Source organism: Oryzias latipes, chromosome 10 (assembly GCF_053564925.1).
Source record: "Oryzias latipes strain Hd-rR chromosome 10, Olatipes_Hd-rR_3.1".
Classification (NCBI taxonomy): Eukaryota; Metazoa; Chordata; class Actinopteri; order Beloniformes; family Adrianichthyidae; genus Oryzias; species Oryzias latipes.
The window spans coordinates 26,195,954-26,217,950 of NC_136246.1; the positions used below are offsets into that span (position 1 = coordinate 26,195,954).

Here is a 21,997-nt window from a genome sequence, read left to right on the forward strand (position 1 = left end):
TACAAGACGGGTTAGCAGGGGCTAAAAAAAGTGCTATTTGGTCATCTTTTCTCTGTTGATGACCAAAAAAAAAAGGCAGACAGATCTGATTGACTTGTAAAATGTCTTAAGAATTGTTGGAGGTAGTGAAGAGGGGATGGAGGGCAGGGACGAGAAATGGGAGCGAAGTGGTGAAGCCACTCGTGGGAGCAGTTTCCTCTCATGTCATCCCTTTAATTGCTTCCTAGCAGTTGTCACAATGACAGGCCTGCAGGGAGGCGAAAGGGGCTCCGCCACATGCTGATGCACTTGCACAGAATGATGGGTGTGCATGCGCTACAATAGTGAGACTGAGGATACTAGAAAAAGATTGAAATGACCCTTTATTTCCACCAACCAAATTTAAGATGTCTCTGCCTGCCTCCTAGGCAACTATAACCATATTGGCAGAAAGATTTTTATAGGGGAAGAGGGAGTAGAAATTAATATTTAGTTTATTGGCTGCATCAAGTTTTATGATTTAAGTGCAGTTTTATGATTTTTAATTGTGTTCGAGAGTTGAAACAAACGAGTTAATATGTGTGAAATATTGCTTTAGATTTGTGTCATGTTGACAGAACAGCTTCTGAAAAGTTTTGCAAAGTGTGAAAAAGCCAACTGTTGTGGCTGCTCACCTCTTGTCCTTAGCAACACTTCCTCTCCTTCCCTCAAACTCTGCTGTATGTGTTTCGCTCACATCTATTCATCTGTCACCCTCTCCATCTGTCCCTTCTCCTTCCTCTCCTCAGTTTGATTAGATTTGAGTTGTTTTTTTTTACTTGAATCTCGCACTTATGTAGCAAAAGTGATTTTAAATGCAGTTTTAATGATGAAAACAAAAACCTTTGCGGGCCCACCTGACCTCAACAGACTTTTATTAGGTCCGCTTTTTCAGACACTGTCTTGTTGTTTTGTTCATTTCACACTTTTTTTTTTCCTATGTGTTGCTGTCTACTTACCGCCTTCTGTGCATCTGTGGTTTGTGTGTGACGGCAACTTAACCAATGGCAAACAATCGACCCCCCTACCCCTAGATCACACTCAGAGCTCATACAGGGTCAGCTCTGACGGATCCTTCCTTGTGTCCTTGGCGAGCGGGATGGAGTTGTCGCTGAGCACGGAGCCCCTCCTCCCAGGCATCATTGGTGGAGGAGTCAGCCCCACGGCCAGCCGCTGCAACATCAGTCTGCCAGGAGACCATGCTCCCAGCCTGATAGAGTGGCGACAGAGGAAGGAGCAAAGCAAGACTAACTACAGCACCTACGAACGCAGACTTAGGGTAAAACATCATCTTTTTCCCCACCTGATGAAACAAATCAGTCCCCAATTCTGTATTTTAGGTCCCCAGAACAACCTTATTGTATTCAGAAAAGAACTCAATTTATTCTGTAACATTATCACACTTTTTCCTTTAACCCCAGAGATGTCGCTAATGACATATTAATAACACACGTTCATTGACCTACCATATATTTTTGACCTTTGACCTAATTCTGACATGGAGAAAAACGGCTTTTCATTTCGGATTTACACCAATATTCAACACATTACTGACATAAAGTGTTGCATAACAGTACAAAACTGCTTTTCTTTGGTTCAGAATCCACTGGAATTATGGTAATTGTCTGAACAGTTGAAGAGTTACAGTAGTTGAAAGAATGTAAACACTGGAGCTAATGCTCAGGTGTAAAAGGGTTAACCCAAAATTTGTTTTAGGATATAACTCATAGCTTGTCAAGGTTGGGAATCAAACCACCATTTAACTAACTGACAGACGGCTCCTCTACAATCCAAAATTAATGCACTATGATACAGTTCAATACGTGTGTTCAAAACTGTAGTGGCACTTATATGGCAATCAAACAACATCATAACAAATCAGTTCTGACACATGAGGAGGTTAAAAATCGCCTCCATTGGACTAAAACCCAGGTGAAACTAATGTAGTTCTAGTTAATTCATACTTGAGACATATGCTCAAACATTACTGGCATTTAACCATATATATTTGGTTTGTTTACACTCACATTATTGCATGATGTGGCAGAGTTTTCAATTCATGGGAGAGATGCTATCTGTTTATCAGTAATTTGATTGGGTTGTGAGGGAATTGTCAGCTCAACAGAAAGAGCCTCTGCTGTAGAGAAACAGATTCCTGTGGGCAATAGTGAAGGATTCACACTTCAGACCTAACATCCGTGACATAATAACCATTCTTTGAGGGATGTAATCTGATTTGTGTTTTAAAGTTACTAGCTGAAATTCATAAAGTACTTAAACTAAGTTCCCTTAGAGATGGAAAAATCTGATGTTGCTAGAAGGGACTGGTGCCAGGGGAGGCCGTTGTGGAAGAATTCGTCCATCAACAGTCAACAACATCTGCAAACCGGTGTCTAACCTTTGGAAACAGAAAAAGAGCACAGCCACATTTTAAGATGGAGGCAGCAGTCCTGTCTGGCTTCTTTGGGGCAAAACAAACAGCATGCTTTGTTACCTGTCCTACCCATCCTGGAATTGGGTGGGCAAAGTGTTCTACAGTAACTGGACTTTACACAAGTACAGACACAGGACTGGTAAAGCACAGAAAAAGAGAAATATGAGTGCTAAAGTATCTACACATTAAGGGTGTAACATGTATTCAACTTAATCCATGAATCAATTCATATTACTACGATACAACTAGTTCGATCTGTCTGAGGCAAGTTTTTAATCCAATCAAATGACCCATTATAAAATTTCTTTAAAATGAAAATGATTATAACTGAAATTGGAAAATACCATTGGGATTGAGGTACGTTAACAAACATCATCATTTAATTTCCCTGAAAAAAGACATTATTTTTTGTCAAAAAAACCATTATCCATTTAGTACTTTACATGAACATGTTACATAGACTAGAGAATCATGGGTAATTTCATAGACAATAGTAAACACATTTTAAAATTATGTGATAAATATGTTCTAATTTATTGACAGTCCTCATTATTCTTTTTTCGTCTATAGTTATTCTACTTATAAAGCAAATTATGAAACTTGTATAAACTGGGTTTGCTCTAAGCTTTGGCCATTTTGTCTTAAAAATTCAAATATTTTATTGTCTTGCAATTTCATTTATAGTTGCATATCTGTCTCTTTTTAAGCAATTCTTCTTAACTTTAAAGTGATATGACTAAATATGTTGTTCTTATTCATGTGTTCTTTCCAGGCACATAACAGAAACCTGCTGTCCATAGATTTCGATCAGAGCACCAGAATCGGAAAGATCTACGACGACCACAGGAAGTTCACCCTCCACATCCAGTACGACCTGCTGGGTCGGCCTGTTGTGTGGTCTCCTAACAGCAAATACACCGAGGTGAACGTCAGCTATTCTAGCGGCGGGCTGCTGTCAAACATCCACAGAGGAGAATGGTCTGAGAGGCTGGAGTATGAAAATGACAGGGTGGTGTCCAGAGCGTGGGTGAACGGCAAAATCTGGAGCTACACATATGCAGACAAGGTAAGAATGATTTTATACATGTCAAGTTTTGAGCCCTGATTGTTGACTTTGTTGCTTTTCAAACAATGTTTTAAGGAACCTTACTAAATCCCACTGCCTATAGTGTCTGCTTGACTATTGCACTGATGTGAAACCAAATCTTCCTTCCATTCTATCGTTCTAACCAGCTTAGTTTAATGTTCTTTTTTTTTTACTTCTTTTACTTTAACACGCTTTCCTCTTAAACTGACTTGAGGTTCTTTTTTTTTTTTTTAAAAAGGCATCATATTCTTTTAAAGATGGCTTCCATCAAACTTTACTTACAGAATACCCATATGATGAACAATGGGGTCTGAGTGCAGTGAAATCAGGAAAGAGGTTCTTTTGTGATGAATAACTCAAAGTCTTGTGGTTGCAGATTGGGTTTTTCACAGCTCTGCAGAGAAAGCAGCAGATTTTACAGGAAATTCTTTGTATCCCTTATAACATTTAGAAATGTTTGGTTGCAAGCAAACACATTCCTAGATTTTTAATAGAGACTACTCGTCGTCAGACATAAATGTAAAAGTTAGTGTATAGAAACCTCATTTCTGTTGTTGAAATACATTGAATTATGGAAAAAATAAATAGCAAGACAAATATTTAGTGTCACATTTTTTCCCAGAGACACAATTAAAGTGGGCTTAAATTATATTAAGGAACCGATAGCACCTGCATGCATTATTAACACATTAATATCTTGCTCTACAGTTAAACAGAGCACCCAAATTGCTTTACCGGTGTTGTAAGTGTAAAAGAAAGAAAGAAAAATTGTTTATCCCAGAAAAACTCAAGACTCCAATTAAGATTAAATATAGATGTTTTTTTCACCTCAAAACCCTGTCGGTATGCATGTTATGATTTAAATAGCTTGCAGGGAGTGTCAACATAAAAACAAAAACCAAGGTTGTTTCTGAAGAGCAGACGCAAGGTTTTCACTGAATTAACCTGGAATTAAAAGAAATCCGAAGAGTCACACAAGGGGAACGTGCAAAAAAAAAAAAATAGAGAGCCGTGGTTAAGTCTTCCCATCTTTATGTGTTCTTGCAGTCCATTATGCTGCTCCTGCACAGCCAGCGGCGATACGTCTTTGAGTACGACCAGACAGACCGCCTGATTGCAGTGACGATGCCCAGCATGGTGAAACACTCCCTGCAGTCGCTGCTGTCTGTCGGTTACTACAGGAACGTCTACACCCCTCCTGACAGCCAGGCCTCTTTCACGCAGGACTACGCCCTGGATGGGCGGCTGTTGAGGACTCAGTACTTGGGAACAGGGCGCAGTATCATCTACAGGTTCTTACAGTTTCCCTTCAGTCTTTTGATTTGGTTCAGAACCTTGCAGTGAAAGTTTTGAGGCATTGTAGAGTCATAGTGCAATAGTTGTTCACTGCTTCTCTGACTGTGTATTAGTAGGAAACAGCCTGAAGGTCACTTTTCTTTTATTTATTTTTTTATCGTCCCACACTATTTGGATGAAAGCTGGAGGCTGATTCAAACAAGGTTCTGGCATTTAACAGTTTTAATACTCATTGGCTCTATGAAGATACTGTAATGAATGGCCCCATTTTCAAGATCCAAAAGGCCATAACTGCCACAGCTGCTGTTCTGATTTCAATGAAATATTGAAGGATGACGCAGTCTCTTTCTCAGTGGCCCAAGGGATCTTTGGATTATTCACGTGGCATAGCATGTTTACCTTTGTTGAAAATGAAATGCCTTTTACTGGGATTGACACCAACACTTATTTATCACCAGTAAGTAGTACATATATTTTTTTATGTTTATTTCTTTTTTTTCATCTAATCAAGATACACATCAGCAGCACGACTTTCGGAGGTGGTTTATGACTCCACCCTGGTGACCTTCACTTATGATGAAGCCTCCGGCACCGTCAAGACTATTCATCTCACCCATAACGGCTTCATAAGCTCCATACGATACAGACAGACAGGTAGGCATGCACATTTACTCACACCAGGCATGAGCCAAACAACCGGCAGCTGCACATTTTTAAGATTTAGGATGTAAAAAAGACTCTTCTCAAAACCTATTATCTCCCACATATAGGGGTGATCTTTTTTAGCATAAATTCATCAACAGATGAGTGAGTAATATCAAACCGTTAGTGGGTAGGAGTCAGATTTGAGCAAATTCACACCTAGGAACAGGGTTAAGCGCTCAAGTGGAAGGGGCTGTGGTCTACCACAACTTTAAATACTCTAAGCTGCTCTATTTGACCTACCGACTTAGACAAGTAGTCTGATTAAAGTAAACAAGTGAACAGATATTTGAACTACAATGTAAAAAGTGTGGTTATATGCAATAGTGTGTTTCGTTCCACATTTGCTCGTTGTTTATGTCATTATCATTTGACCTGTTGGTTGTGTAAAACAGAATACGCTTTTAAATGAGCCACTAAGTTATAACCCTAATTGTTCAGCTCCAACAGAAAACATCAGAGAAGCATTTAGGTTCCGGCAGAACCATCAGTTGAAGTGTTTAGCTGTCGCAGCAGATTTGTGCCACCATTAAAACAGTTTAGCAAGACCTTTAAGTCACAGATTCTGTCCGAGGTCGTTGAGATTGCACCCATCGTAACTGTTAGCTCACTTGCAGTGCCTTTGTGATTGGCAAGCCACGATCATGTGTCACTAATCTGCCAGGTGCTGCCGTCTGCCTATGTGTGTGTGTGGGTGTTTATCACTTTGCCCTCACTGTGAATAGACTCTCACCTTCCTTTAACTGATCTCATTTCAACAGAACAATCTGAGGCTTACTGAGGGTAGAGATAGTCGTAATTGTCCCTTGAGAGGAGACAAGGAAGAGTAGAGCACAAAAAGAAAAGACAGACAGTAATATATAGTGGTGGAGGATGGAGGAAAAGAACAGTAAAAGGAAATGGAAAGATGACAGTTTGGAGAAGTGACAGCTAGAAAAGCGAGATGAACAGACTGCAGGTTCCCTAGGGGTGTAGAAAAGCTTCTACCTCCCTCTCAGTGCTTCTGCCGCTCTCCCATTAGCGCAGGTTCAGAATCAACATTCTGCAGAAAATAAAAACAGGAGATGTAGTGCTGATCCTGCTATCCAGAGGCTCCGAAGCTCGACACTCAGTCATTTTAACTGCTTTTGGAATAATCTCACATCGCTGCATAATGGTGATTCATTAGTGATTTTCTTTTTTCCAAATGGTGGATGAGATACGGCGGAGGTGACGAATGGTGTTGTTAACGTTGATGTTCAGACATTAAGGAGCACATTGGCTCATCATGGCTATTGTCTTTAGATTTCATTATCTCTCCATATTAAAGGTCACCACTGGAAATGCCATAGAGATGTGGATATAGTTAAGATTGAATGGATTGAACTATGTGTGTCTGCGTTAATGATGTTGAATTAGTCTTTGATTGGAATTAGCCTGGCAGGCCTGCTCATGTAGTGTGGGAGATGATTTTTAAAGGTTTTCTTTTGCACATGCACATATACTTTATTTCTTTTTCTTTGTAGGTCCATTGACCAGTCGGCAAATCTTCCGCTTTAGTGAAGAAGGTTTGGTCAATGCCAGATTTGATTATAGTTACAACAACTTCAGAGTAACCAGCATGCAGGCGGTCATCAACGAGACCCCTCTGCCCATTGACCTGTACCGTAATGTGGACGTCTCTGGACTAGTTGAACAGTTTGGCAAATTCAACGTCATTTACTATGACCTCAACCAGGTAAGAAGACACCAAGCATGCATGAATTAAACCCTGCTCTGACTTTGGTATGATCTAAATAACACTGTAGACTGAAACAGGCGTTCAAGCAACCAATTCCAATGAAAAGTCTATGTAAACACACTTGTATGCATGTTTCAGGCTTCTGCATGCATAAATTTCTCAATCACGCGTCACTACACACGTTTTTAAGTCGGGCTCTAAGTACAAAAGTACCGGCCACTAAACATGTATTAAAGGTTTAACCATTTGAATTTTGACCAATCAGAGACTTGGATTTGGAAGGGACCCATGGGTAGCATCCTTTTCAGTGCACAGAAAGACCAACTATTTGAAAATTGATCATGAGCCAGGCTAATAATTGTGGTTTTGTGGCTAATGTGCTTTTCTGAAAGTGGGGATCCTAAAGTCCATCTATGTCAAATTTGGTACTTGTACCAAATAAAGTACGGTTGTTCTAAATTATCAACCTGGCTCCGCTCAAAGGAAAACAATGACTTTATTATGACATAACAGTTATAGGTCCATGTGTTTGCTAAGCAAAAAAGGCAGAAAAAAACACTCAGTAGACCAGAAAAAGTTTTTCATTTTATTTTAATTTTTAAATCTTGCACAAGTAATATTTTGGATGACGACTTTTCACTTCGGCTTGAAACTTTTACTTGATTTCGATTTTTGGATACTCTTCTAGCCTCTGTTTACATTAGCAAAAACAAAAGATGTTTATGACCATTTCCTGCTCATTTTAGCTTAGTTATCTGTTGTTTTGGTTTGTTCCGTCTAACCTCTTCGGTTAAAACTGTTGTGTAGTGTACAATTTATTTGTTGGTGTTTTAGGTGATCACCACGCAACTGATGAAGCACACCAAGGTGTTCAATTCCTATGGCCAGGTTGTAGAGGTCCAGTATGAGATCCTAAAATCCATCGCCTATTGGATGACCATTCAGTATGATTCAGCAGGACGCACAACCACCTGTGACATCAGGGTGGGAGTGGACAGTAATGTGACGCGCTACACCTATGAGTACGATGCAGACAGCCAATTGCAAAGTGCCTCTGTCAATGAGCGGCCTCAGTGGCGCTATAGTTACGACCTCAATGGGAATATCAACCTTCTTAGCCTTGGAATGAGTGCTAGGTAAGTGACCCAATTTTTCACTAAGATGACTACAATGTTTAAAGCAAGAAAAATATAAAAATACAATTAGGATTTTGTGCAATGATCATGATTGACTCATGCCAATACTCTCAAAATAAAAAAAAACAAATTAAAATTCAGTCAGTTTGAAATATTAGTGAAACAAAAGGTCTTGTCATTCACTTTTAGGCTTACGCCGCTCCGCTATGACCAGAGAGATCGCATCACTCACCTTGGTGAGTTACAGTACAGCGTAGATGAGGATGGCTTTCTCCGCCAGCGAGCCAACGACCTTTTTGACTACAACTCAAACGGCCTGCTGACCCGTGTTTACAACCGTGTGACCCAGCGCACAGTTTGGTACCACTACGATGGGCTGGGTCGGCGAGTGGCCACCAAGAGCAGTGAGGGGGGGCAGCTGCAGTTCTTTTATGCTGATCTTTCGCAACCCACCAGGGTCAGTCATTTGTACAATCACAGCAGCAATTCAATCACCTCGCTGTACTACGACCTTCAGGGCCATCTCATCGCCATGGAGCTGAGCAGCGGGGAGGAGTACTATGTGGCCTGCGACAGCGTGGGGAGTCCAAGGGCAGTGTTCTCCAGCAAGGGGAGACTAATCAAAGAAATCCTTTACACCCCCTATGGGGAGGTTTATCAGGACACAAACCCCAGTTTTCAACTTGTTATTGGCTTCCACGGAGGCTTGTACGATACAGTCACACGATTGGTCCACCTTGGCCGACGTGATTATGACACACTTGCCGGTCGATGGACTTCACCGAATCACGAGCTGTGGGAGGAACTGAGCAAGGATCCTAAACCGTTTAACTTGTATGCCTTCAAAAACAACTGCCCAGTTGGAAGAGTGGAGGAGGTGACAAAGTTTACCACAGGTGAGCTCCAAAGCACATTCCATGTAAGAGAAACGGGAATACATTTCCCATCATGACACTTGCTCTCACACTCACACACACGCTGGAAACGTCTGCCATGAAGACTGAGGGAACGTGGCGCATTACTACTCTTCCTCTCTGTGAGACAGAGGAAGAAGATGTGACAGATAGAACACACTGGTAACAGAAGGGACAGCCGTGCCTCTGATCACATTTTTTTTAACACAGACTGCATAGTTTTGTTTTCCCTGACTGTCAAGAACATACTGTTTCCTAGAGAGAGAAAATAGAAACTTTGCCAAGGGAAGGAGATGGAATAGGAGAGGGAGTTGGATACAAGATCTTGGTATAGGGCATATGTTCCTCTGGCTAATGGAACATTTATTTTGCCTGTCTTGTTTTCCCTGTTGCAGGACTGTTTGTTACAGAGACTTTGCGTAGACAGGAAACAAGATTGTAGTCACCTATCATGGTTTCTTTACTCTCCATCAGAGTCTAAGTGGACTTATGACTGTCTGCTTGTTTTTTACTATAGTTATGACATTGCAATTTTCTTGCTATGATGAATTTCTCTTTTCATATGTGTGTGCAGGCATCAGCAGCTGGCTGCAACTGTTTGGCATTAAGCTCCATAATGTGGTCCCTGGTTTCCCCAAGCCGGAAGTGGGCAAAATGGAGCAAACATATGAACTGATGAACACTCAGACAAAGACTCAAGATTGGGACTCCAGCAAGGTAAAGCTTCACTTGAAACAGTAACAAGGCCCTTCATACTAAATCTCTCTTAATGTTAGAAATATATTTGTAAAACACATTGGCTCCTAGTCAGCTTTAGGATCGATTTTAGGGTTCTTTTATTCGTTTTTAAAATTTTAAATGGAATTGGCCCTTTATTTTATATCAGATTTACTTATAGTTTATGACCCTCCCAGAGCCCTCAGGTCCATAGGTGCAGGTATGGTGGTGGTCCCAAAATTCAGAGCAAAAACCCACGGCGAGGCCACATTTGAGCACTGTGAGCCTCGCCTGTGGAACCGCCTGCCTGAGGACGTGAGGGCCTCATCCACTGTGAAGGTTTTTGAGAAAAAACTTAAAACTCATCTTTTTAGTAAAGCCTTTACGTAGTTTTACATGTCCACGTTTTCATTTGATTTTATAAATTCTCTTAATTATTTCAGTTTCCATGTTATTGTACTTATGGGATGTCTACATGTTTTTATTTATTTATTTTTACTATACTTGCTATTTTAACTACGTCCGATTTTTTTTATCTTAACATTATTAATGGAAAGCATTTGGAGATGCTTTGTAGATTTGCAGTTCGCTTTTCATAGCCATGCTGCTTCAAAGATTTTATTTTTTCAATGCATTTTTGCACGTTTTTATTTTTTTTTCTGCATGTTCTGCATCATGATTGCCTGTTGACCTTATGACACAATCTCATCCGTGTTGCGTCTCAGAATGCGTTCAACTTTCCACTTTTACATAAACTTTCAATAGCGAGCAAATCTTTGTTTTTATTCTTATCATGGACTTATTTTTCTATGAAGGTATAAGTGAGAGAGAAAAGTGCAAACATTTTAATGTCTGAGAAAAGTGTGTAAAGTGTGGGGTCTTAAAATATCTATAATCATACTTTGAGGATTTCACCTATCATGGGCTACTTATAAAACATATCCATAATGTAAATGAGGGAACACTGTATGCCTATTTTTTCTCTAGAATTTAAAACACAACAAATAAAAATAGAGTAGCAAACAGAATGTTAAAGCACTGATTAATGAATCATTTATCAAACAATGCACCACCTTAACAACATAGGGAATTAAAGGATTCTAGCCTACCTTTTCTTTTCTTTTTATTTGAGTTTTCAAACTCTTTGTTCCCTCCATGTTATTTCTTCTACCTAAACTAGGGATAAACTGTAAAAAGCTTAAAAATGTAGAATAAGTCCATCATACCCGACGGAAAAACTAAAGTGGCCTTGAAGGAACCATCTTGCACCATGATAAAAAAAAAATAGAATTTGGGGAAAATGTTGGTCTTTCATAAAAGTGATCTTTTTTAGTTTGTTTTTTTTCTCACATTTTTGTTCTGCCAGAACCTTGAATTCAATTATCTTTTGTGGGGTGCGTCATATGATTGATTTGGTATTCTGTGAAGACTCAAATATGTGAAGTAAACAACAACAAAAAGAAAAGATCCAGCAAGTCTGCACACTTATAGACCCTTCCAAGAATAAGCCTTTGTTTAATTGCACATGTTGGAAACTAGTGGTGAAGGACCCATTATGCACGAGAGCAGGCTTGTGGCAGAAAATCAGAAGTTTAATAAACTACTGACCAGCAAGAAAAATAAATCCACTCAGGGATTAGAATGCCAAAGTGTGACAAAGCAGATGACATGACAATGAGGAGCTGAAACCCTTTGTATATGCTGAAGACAATTAGCACAAATGAAAACAGCTGTTGATAGTTAACTTGAACCTTGTGTGACTGTGACAGGGGGGCAACTCATTACAGAACATATATACCTAGAAATATCCCTAAACAAGACAATCCTTAAGAAAGAACTTGTGAGAAGAATATAAATAAAATGGGAAATAAATGACATTGAGGAATCAGTGTAGATGTTGTAAAATTATTCTTTTGTCTTTGAGGAAAACAAAGATGATTAGCAAAGTTTGCGATGGGGAAATGATGATGGGAAAAAGGGAAAGAGAAGGAGGAAAAATGAAATAGAGAATATACTTGGAAGAATTAGACTCCATATCCACACTCCATACCCGTAGGGGGCAGACATGCACCTAAAAATTTTGCGCTGTAAAACAAAAGACAAAAAACAAGAAATATGAATAAAAAAGCAAACTAAAGTGCACGATCGTCATACCACATGCATGGTTCTGTGTCGTGCTTGTCTCCTATGGCAACATTTGCCGTTGGAATGGCCAACAATCCTTTGACCATTTGACAACCTTGAAGGTTTTATTTTATCCCCAGACTCATAGTTTCAACTAAAATCCGACTATTATTTGGCCAAATTCAGAATCGCATTTATATTTAGCAAAAATTACCAAGTAAACTCCATATGAATTTGAAATACATCATCACTCCTTCAGTTCATTTAACATCAGTTTACAACTTTTCAAGAAGACAGGAACGAATTGGCAAACAAAAAGGGGGAAATACATTTTTCAGTATGTTCATGTCCTGATAGTAAAGATAAAATTAACAGACTGAATGATTTCTTAATCATTTCATAATTAGCTGATTTGTAAAAAAAAATGATAATAAAAATGGTATGTCCAGTTTTAATAACAAAAAATAACTCAAAGAATAACACAAGAACTATCCTTCATCCTGAAAAAAAGAAAAATCCATATAGACTGCTTATTATTTCTAAAAACGTGTTTCTGGTCATTGTTTCTGACTAATTTGTTACAATAAACGTTTGTGCCACCATATAAGTGGAGGCCAAAAGTCCTCCACAGCTGCGTAGAGAAATTAATTGCATGCTAATTGTCTGTCATTTTTTTATGACCTTGGTGTTTTTTTTATTTTTTTTATTTTAGTTTTTCTATTGGCCAATAACATCTGAAGTCAAGCCCAATAAGATTGTCTCAGAGGAAGAATGAATGCTAAAAAGGATTAGGGGAAAGAGCAATTATGCTGCAATAAAAATGTTTGCAATGAAGCCATTTAGATCTATGACGTGTCTGTTCCTTCATCTAAAGAAGCCACTTTGGTTTCTAGTAATGTCAGCTCAACAGTTTTGATCAATCTAAATGTCATGGAAAATAAAGTTACAAAAAAAATAGAACTCATTAAAGACAGTTTCTTAATAAATATTTATTTGATTATAACCATTTTTATTATTATGTTATTTTTATGGATGAGAATTGTCCTTTTGTTTTTTTTTAATGTTCTTGTGGCATTTTCCTGATGATGGAGGATCTGAGAAGGTAGACTGAAATTTGCATTTCTGAATATTTTTTTTTATTGTAAACAGAGAGCTCTCAGAAACAAGGAGGGGAAGGTGGTGGGGTTGTTCCACGGCCACAACTCAAAGTGGATTTTATATGAACTTCTGCTGCTCTGCTAAAACTATGTCCTTTTGAATTTTCCTAAAAAGGGCCTAATCACAATTAAAAGACTTTTACAATAGATCAAAAGAAGATTATCGTCAATGATCCCTTAAAAAATCTGCATGGTCCTTTTGTTTTTCAGATGGCTCTGGGTATCCAGTGTGAACTGAGAAGGCAGCTGAGGAACTTCATTTCTTTGGAGCGGTTACCTCTCGTCCCCGATTCTGTGGGCTCAACTTATCACAAACCATCCCACCCCCCTCCCTTTGGCTCGCGACCCTCCATTCTGGGCCCAAGCATCCGCTTTGCTGTGTCACACGGTCGAGTGAGTGCAGAAGTCATAGGAGTGGCCAGCGAGGACAGCCGCCGTTTGGCGGCCATTTTAAACGGTGCTATCTATCTCAGCGGGCTAAGCTTCACCGTGCAGGGCTGCGACACCCACCATTTCCTCCAGACGCGGCCCATCGAGGAAGACCTCGCCCTGGGTTTGGGAGTTGGCGGACGCTTGCTTGAGGGGGGGGTGAACGTGAGCGTTTCTCAGATGAGCTCCACGGTGAACGGCAGGACTCGACGTTTCGCCGACATCACCCTCCAACAGGGGGCGCTGTGCCTGTGCGTGCGCTACGGCGGGTCCGAGGAGGAGGAGAGGGCACGAGTGAGGGAGGAGGCGCGGAAGAGGGCAGTGGATGCAGCCTGGGAGAAGGAGAGGCGGCGGTTGGAGTCGGGGGAAGCAGGGAGCAGAGCGTGGAGCAAGGCGGAGAAGCAGCAGCTGCAATCCACCGGACGCGTTCAAGGCTACGACGGATACTACTCCCTGCCGGTGGAACAGCAGCTGGAGCTGTCCGACTCCGCCTCCAACATCCACTTTATGACACTAAGCGAGGTGGGGGGCAGGTAACAGAGACACATTAGCAGCCCTCCACCCCACCAAAGACTGCCTGTTTCTAATCTTATCTGATTTGTTCTACTGTTTCTATACTGTACCGAAAAAAGAAGACAACAAACAGGAGCAACAAGAGAGACTAGGGGGATAAAAAAAAAAAAAAAAAACTTCCATATGCCTTTAATTGTGACAAATGATGGTATTTTATTATTATTATTGTCCAGTTTCTCCAATTTCTAACAGTGGCACAAGCAGTGTGGTTTGGCTGTGGCTTTGCTTTTTTTGTTTTCCAACTGACTTGACCGACAGACCGTCGTCTGTCATTCGCTGTTTCAACATCATTTTGGACTCTGCTCAATGTCAGCTGAAGAGATGAAGACTGTAGTGAAAAGATCCTCTTCATGACTCAAATCAAAAGCTCTGGTTGCCATTTGAGTTTTTCCACATGGTTTACCTCTGATACAATGTTGTTTACATATTGTGGAAGAGAGGCCTTGTCAGCTCTCTTACACCCCTTTAGAGAAGAAACCTCCTGTGGTTTCTGCCTCTGGTGTGCTCCAACATTAGTTTGTATGAGTGTGTATATGAAAACGACGAATGTACATAGCCAGTGCTTTCACACTGAAAAAAGTGCTCAACTGGAAGTTCTGTTGTTAATAAGTGTGAGTATTGTTAATCAATAGAAAAACAGTTACATTTTTGCAAAGAATTATATACATGGCTATAGTAAATATTCTCGCTGAAAAAGTTAACTTTATTGGGTTACAACGCTGATTAAAGTTACTATGTGTGAACTACTGGAGTGTTCCCTGGGATTCCGTGGGTGCAGTTTCTTGTCATTTTTGTTTTTGTGTTGTTGGGCCCCCTCCATATTTCATTGGACTGCCTTTGTTCCTGATTCTGGGAGTTTGGACTTAAAAAAAAATGTGTTCTGTCATTATCACCAATCATTATGGCTCAAACTGAGATATGCACAAGAAACAGCGACTCGCTGGTGAGAAGGAGGAAGGATGAAGGAGGAGGAGGAGGAGAGGGGAAAAAGAACACAGAGGAAGGGAAAGAGAAATGTGACAGCTGAGGCTCAGCGAGTGGGTGGTGAGTGCAGAAGGGGCAGGACCTGGAGTTGGCTGCACTGTTCTCTACAGCTTGTCTCCTCTCATTAGGAAATGCCAATCAGGCTACATGCGAACCACTTCCAAGCTTCTCCCCACCACAGAAAAAGTTTTTTCTCCTTTTAAAGCTACCAACCACAAATCCACCTCCCCATCCGTCTGCCTCCCCACCCCACAACAACTCCCTCCCGCCGTCACTCCACCATCTGCCCACCATTAATTGTTTGCTTTTCTCTCTTGGGCTGTGGACGACACAATGCATATGTTCTGACGGCGAACAGGTGATACACATTTCTTTGCTGGTAGGCCGCGGTGCGCCTTGCCTTCTCAGCCATATGCTGCGCGCGCCAATGTCCAGGCTCATCTCCGTTGTGAAGGGATGGAGGGTGCGTTGCTAGGAGACCGCCGCGCCGAAGAACCACCCGCTCCTGCTATCTCTCGCCTTCTCCTTCTCTGTCCCTCTATCATATTTTTTTATTAGGCGCCGCTAATGTCAATCATTAGGAATGAAGGGCCTCCAGAGTTCCACGCCCACCCATCTCAACTCTCAGCATTCTCTCCACGGAAATCACCACTTCAGTGTGTCAAATTGGATCCTTGCCTACAGATTATACCATACATCAGACATGGGGTGGGGGCGTATGTGGCTGCCACACTGTGACCTTATTTAAAGAAGTTTGATATCATCCATTTCCTTTACGACGCACACACAACAATTACACAAAGAAAAGTTGCCCAATATTTATTGTCAGTCTATTTATACATTTATAGATATTAATGTTACAGCAGATCAATATTTTACACAGTTAGAAGCATTTTCTGTGCTGCAGATACAGGACGACAAAGACAAAAAAATGGGGGTAAAATTACGTTTGAGTAAGACAAAAAAAAAAAAAAAAATCACATGTACGTCACACTGGTCAATGTAAGCAGAAAATGTGTTTTTCACAACTATAGTTCAGGGTTGAGTGCAGGGTTTGCCCCTAACCAAAAGTTTGCGGCACCTCCTTCTTGTTCCTGTTTTTCTGAATGGCATTTGGCGTCCGCTGCTGGACGGAAGAGTGCTGACTGGCAGGAGGTGATGACGGGCTGCTACTGAGCACGTGTGACTGCGGGTGGGTGTGGGCCCGTCCCTGGGCGGTGATGGGGTACAGTAACGGCATGGCGATTCCCTGTTCGGCCTGTTGAAAAGCTGCTATCAAATTCTTGATCTGTCGAAAATACCTTTTCTGCACACCGGGAGTCGTCTGCACGACAGCACGGTTCAAAAAAGAAGAGAGAAAAAGAGGCACAAAGGAATTAGATTTCACATCAAACACAACAGGGGAAATAAAAAGGATGTGGCGTGGCCTTTTGAAATGAGCTCTTCTAAGACCGAAATCATAAAAAGGATCAATTCTACTAATGGATGCCAAAAAGAAAATGTCTTGTGATCTGAAATCTGTCAGTGATTTATTTATCTGAACTACGTCCTTATATTACTTTTCTGTAAACAACAGCACTACATGAAGGCGCTAAAAGCTTTATTTGGAGAATTCAAAATCTGCTCGCCTCTGTAATCACACAATTCTTTTGGTGTTTTTATGTTTTTTTAGTTAATAAAAATCATTATTTTACGGGTCATGTGCGACAACAAGGATTCTTCAAGTGTCTCATTACCCCAGCAGCTTTATTTGTGACCGCACCCCTCTGAAATACCACAAACGTCCCTTTAACAAAAAGCTTAAGCGAGAACAAAACAATCCTTTTTCAGCTTGATCCTTCGGTTTTACTTTGGCATTTTCCCTTTTTTTTCCAGTATCTCTCAGGGAGCTTTGCGGTGTTTGTAATAACACACTCATCAGTTTTCCTGGTGTGTGTGTTTGTCTACAGTGGCTGTCTCTTTAAAGTTTAATATTACTAAAGCATTGCATTTTCAAATTGGCTGTAATTTTGTCAAGTAAGGACTTTAAAAAAAAATGCATCTTTTCATTCCGTGCTATCAATCAGTGCGAGAGCCGGAGAAGACGGTGTTCCTTGAATACAATGTAACATCATTTAATCAAAGGCAGGGAGTAATTCCCACAGCGCAGCACTTTGGATGCTCCTATCTCAGGCCACGAGCGTAACCTCTGTTTCCCCAGTGCCTTTCATTAAAGTGACTGATATTGCACATGAATAATGTAAACTGTTATTGAGCTGGTAGTGAAACTCCTGTAATTCAAGTCCACCCTCCTGTCAGTGCACCTGACAGGGAGCAAGAGTTAAAAATGTCGTCTTGCTCAGTCGTCACAAAGCCACAAGGCCTTCAGATGTCTGTGCGTTCGCATCTCTGGGTGTTTGCCAATCCTCACTGCTCACTGATACACACCATCAGAAATGCTGTCGAATGTAATTCCACATTTCCACATCTGTGGAACATGTGCTGATGCTGCCATCTTTAAATTTGAAATGGAGAGAGAGGGCCGGGCGCACAGGTTTGTTGTTGCTGAAGGAAAAGGAATGTACCCAGTTTTTCTGCGATGTCAGTCCTCCAAAAAAAAAAAAAAAAAAAAGGAGCAGAGAAACATGTTTGCCTCAGATCCACAGCTTGTTGAATTACTGTGGCACCACAACAACTTCTAACCCAATAAACACCAACCACAGCGGAGCAGATGTGCTGTCGCTCTGCTGAGTCTGTGAAGGTTTTTGGTGTGTGATGACAAAATAAATAGAAAAAACTTGACAAAAAGGAAAAAAAGAAAAGAAAAGAAAAAAAATCTCACTTCTGCAGCCCATGAGCCAGTGTCATCCCTGTAGAGTCTGTAGGTGTAGACGTAGCCTTTGCACCTGCAAACAGATAAAACAAACACCTTTTGTTCTGGGTTCACTTTTTTTTTTTAAACTTCATGAAAGATGTGCAGTTGCTGCTTCACTTCATCTTGTTGGTGATTTTCATATTTACACTGATTTTAAGTCTTTATTAGAAACCTGGATGCTGTTTTTTACCGCTTTAACGCTTTTTCTCAAATATTAGTAAAGCAATAATCTGTATATCATCAGAAATTAGAATTAGATTAATGCAAAAATATAAATATATATATATCATTTTTTATTAATACTCACAGCACACACAGGCAGTAAACGCCCGGCAACGAGTCGCTGTTGCGGATCAGATAACACCCATCCCGCCCGTCCTGGCCCAGCCGTCGCTCGCCCTCCTCCTTGCCGATAGGTCCGTGGTAAACAGGCAAATTTTCCATCGCTATTTTTCTTCAAATATGCTTATTTGCTGTAAACCAGGCCAGTTTTCTGCTCTTTTAAACACAGAAAATCTCTTTTTTTGTTGTTGTTGTTGTTTTCTGCGTTGGGAACAACAGCGTATCCTCCAGGCATTAAATCTTGTTGCCTTAAAAAGCCTGACCTTTGACCTGAAAGCTTTCCGTCTTCTTCCCAATTCCAAGCATCTCTCTCATTAACCTCTGCCACTTGTGAGCTCCTGCTCACTGCCTTCCTTGCTCTCTGTATGAGATGCACACATGTGCACCTATGCACACCAGTAAAATGTGGGTTTGTTCATCTCTCAGGAAATGGTTGTATTTCACAGCAGGAAGTGACTTCAAAGACTAACTGAACATTTCCACAACAACTGCATAACCAAGAGAGGGATCCAAAAAAAAAGGTCAAAATCATCTTTTCACTCAGGAAAACATGACATACGGCAGCAAAACCACATTTTCCAGCCTCAGTCTGTATACGTATTAGCAAAAAATTTGCTCCACCTTTTTTCCATATACATTTCTACTCAAACCACTTAAAGATTTTTTCGGGTAAATAAACTAAAGATGCTGTTCATGTGCACTTGAGACAGAAAAAGTAAAAGAAGTAGAAGAAGCTTATATATTCCACAACATTGCACTCTGCAATACTGTGTCATATCTACAACAAACAATGTTTTTGCATTCACATAATACACATTCTGCTTCAATGATAACAACAGCTTACATATGTACACTTTGTAGTTTCCTGCTAGGCTTTGATCACATGATCAGACGTATTTTGGGCATATTTAATTACAATGGTTCCAAGAACAGGAAACTACTGCATTTAGGCAGTTTGATGTGGAGCAAAAAGTGTTTTAATGCAGGCCCAAAAAGGAAAGATGAATCATTCTAGGTAGCTTGAAAGGACAATTTCCTTAGAAGTTAGACTTCTAACTCTTTATTGATCTCTTTCTTTCCTCTATCTTCTTTAAATCAATCCCCTAAAGAAAAAGGTTGATTAAAAATTAAAAAGGACTGCTCCAAGGATGTTTTGAAAGACCTTTAGGTCCTTCAAAATGAAGACTAAAACTGATTTGACCAAATTCCTTTGATCAAATCTTGGTCATTATGCTCAGCCACCCCTGCATTGACCAAACTGAGCAGCACAAATATCAATGCAAATCTAGAAAGCATGGCAGTGGAGGTATGATGATTTGGGCTTGCATTGGAGCCATGCCACTTTTTACCCAAAGGCTGAAGTTTTATCTCATTTCTAATCAGATATGTCCAACTGTTAAAATAGAAGATAAATGATTTCAAAAACATGGGGCCATGTTTAAAAAATGTTAGTTCCCAAACAACTGCTTTATGTTAATAACCCTCAATGGGCGTTCTTGGTTTTTGCTCATCATCATGTTTCTTAGAGGTTAGGTGTTATGTCACATTTTGGTTATGGTTTCATTTTTGTTATGTTTAGGTTTGCTTATCAAGCTTGGTTTCCGCCAACAAGTGTTTTATGTCTCCTGCTTTTTGGTCTACAGCAGAGGGGGGCAAACATTTTCACCCCTTTGGCCACAAAGGGTTCTAAAATTAGACAGAAGGCCCAGACAGATGCATGGAGAGTCTTGGTAACCCACCTCATGAGAGAAAGAAATAACATGGAATCTGGACCAAAACGTATATCAGTTTTCAACCAAAATCAAAGTTTGCACACATATTTTTAAACAAAACATTTTGCGCTTTTTCTTTTTTTCGAAACTTTTCCTCATTTTAGTGCCAATTGCACCAATGCCCCCCCCCCCAGGGGAAAAACACAAATTTATAGAAATGCTGTGTTCAGGTGGTGTTGGACTGAGCATATAAATTACTTTCCCGCACGCAAAAAACACACAAATGTCAGAAAAATCTTCCACAAGAACGCAGAGTAAGTTTCAGCACATATATAGGTCAATGTATTTGTACCACATCATCTGTGGGTATAGACACCAGAATTGCAGGGAAAATAAAACATTTATAAGAATATAATTTTTGGTATTTTGGCAGGCCAGTTTAAACAGTTTGACGGGCCCCATAATTTGCCAACTCCTGGTCTACAGCGGCCCTCCTGACAAATGCAAGGCTTATCGCAAGTCCAAGCAAGCTTAAAATTCAGCTTAAGTGTCAGAAACTGGTGGTGTAGGACCTACTATGTAGGAGACCAGGCTTGGTAGCAGAAACTAAAACATTTAATAACCATTCCTAAATATGACAAAAACCAGAGACTACCAAAATAGTGACAAAGCTGAGCAGATAACCTGAAAACCAGACACTTAAATAGACTGAGTGTAATGAGCTGAAATGAAGACAGCTGTGAATCATGACAAACATGACCAAAAAACATTACTGACAAAAATCAAACCAAAATCCCCCACTTTTGGCATCCCCAGCCTTGTTAATATACTTCATCATAGTTTAGGATACATCTCAAATGAGGAAGAGAGCTATTAAGATAATCAAATCAAAAAACACTTTTATTTAATCTTACATAATTATTTTTGTTTTTATCCTTCGTTTTATTTAGAGATTTTCATATCAGTGCAAGCATAGTTGGTTGGCCAAAGCAGAAAAAAGCAGCCAAAAATCTGATTTAAAACTAACTTTAGAAATCCAAAGTAAGTCTTTGGAAACAAAATCTGAAGAAAGTCACTGAGGATGAAGATTTTTGCTTAGTGTCGCTGTGGAATTATTTGATATCAACCCTCAACAGCCCCAATCAAGACAAAGTTTTCTGTTAGCTATCACTTTACTTTTCCTATCTGTCAATTCAGCATGAAAACAAAAAAGAAAAAAAAGCGTTATTGAAGCTGGACCCAAATAAAAGTTTTCACCTGCTGTTCAGTGGGGTTTTCAATGATTCCCAGCGTGCATTTTTTAATTACAGGATCACACATGCTTTCAGCCACATGCCCATGCTAGATCTTCTCATAAGCGTGTCTGTGCAAACTCGCAGCTGCTCTGCAGCACAGAGAGGAATCAACTAATGAAGCTGTGTACAACAAACCTATCGTGCAATCTGTCACGTCAGTCAGCAAGTTGTGCTGTGTCAAATTAAAGATCTGGCAAATGTTCTTCCAATGACAGCAAAGCGTCTGGCGGGCCTCGCTCACGTGTCATATTAAATGTTTGGTAAATTATTCCAGGTTTTGAGAATAACATTAACAGCATTACTAAGAGTCTTTATTAAAGGTTTTTCACAAATATCTATTAAGTGATTCTGGCATTCAGTGCCGTGTCTGAGCCAACTGTCCTCTTAATGTAGCAGTTGTTAAAGATGTCTGTGTTTCCCTTTTTCAGAAGTTTAGTCTGCTTAAGTCATCAATCTGTGTCAAAGCCATTTCTCCCTCAGCTCATAAGATCATGACTGGTGGG

The 21,997-nt window shown here is 40.2% G+C and overlaps 2 protein-coding genes across 2 annotated transcripts in view; one reads left to right on the top strand and one right to left on the bottom strand.

Annotated features, from left to right (window-relative positions):
- Positions 1 to 15,050, top strand: part of tenm1 (teneurin transmembrane protein 1) — a 212,735-nt gene extending 197,685 nt beyond the window's left edge. Inside the window, exons 30-38 of the mRNA XM_011480413.4 lie at positions 1,053 to 1,297; positions 3,225 to 3,518; positions 4,587 to 4,831; positions 5,347 to 5,489; positions 7,043 to 7,254; positions 8,092 to 8,393; positions 8,583 to 9,289; positions 9,882 to 10,024; positions 13,516 to 15,050. Of these exons, the coding sequence (XP_011478715.1) occupies positions 1,053 to 1,297; positions 3,225 to 3,518; positions 4,587 to 4,831; positions 5,347 to 5,489; positions 7,043 to 7,254; positions 8,092 to 8,393; positions 8,583 to 9,289; positions 9,882 to 10,024; positions 13,516 to 14,271 (3,047 nt within the window). The 3' untranslated portion in view covers positions 14,272 to 15,050. The remainder of the gene's footprint in view (positions 1 to 1,052; positions 1,298 to 3,224; positions 3,519 to 4,586; positions 4,832 to 5,346; positions 5,490 to 7,042; positions 7,255 to 8,091; positions 8,394 to 8,582; positions 9,290 to 9,881; positions 10,025 to 13,515) is intronic.
- A 1,044-nt stretch (positions 15,051 to 16,094) lies between these two features.
- LOC101173952 (SH2 domain-containing protein 1A) lies at positions 16,095 to 18,865 on the bottom strand. Its single transcript, XM_004073542.5, has 3 exons — positions 18,453 to 18,865; positions 18,113 to 18,176; positions 16,095 to 16,615 (listed from the first exon to the last, which is right to left on the bottom strand). The coding sequence occupies exons 1-3, from the start codon at positions 18,587 to 18,589 to the stop codon at positions 16,352 to 16,354; spliced, it is 465 nt and encodes a 154-aa protein (XP_004073590.1). The 5' UTR covers positions 18,590 to 18,865; the 3' UTR covers positions 16,095 to 16,351.
- Between the last annotated feature and the right edge of the window lie 3,132 nt (positions 18,866 to 21,997).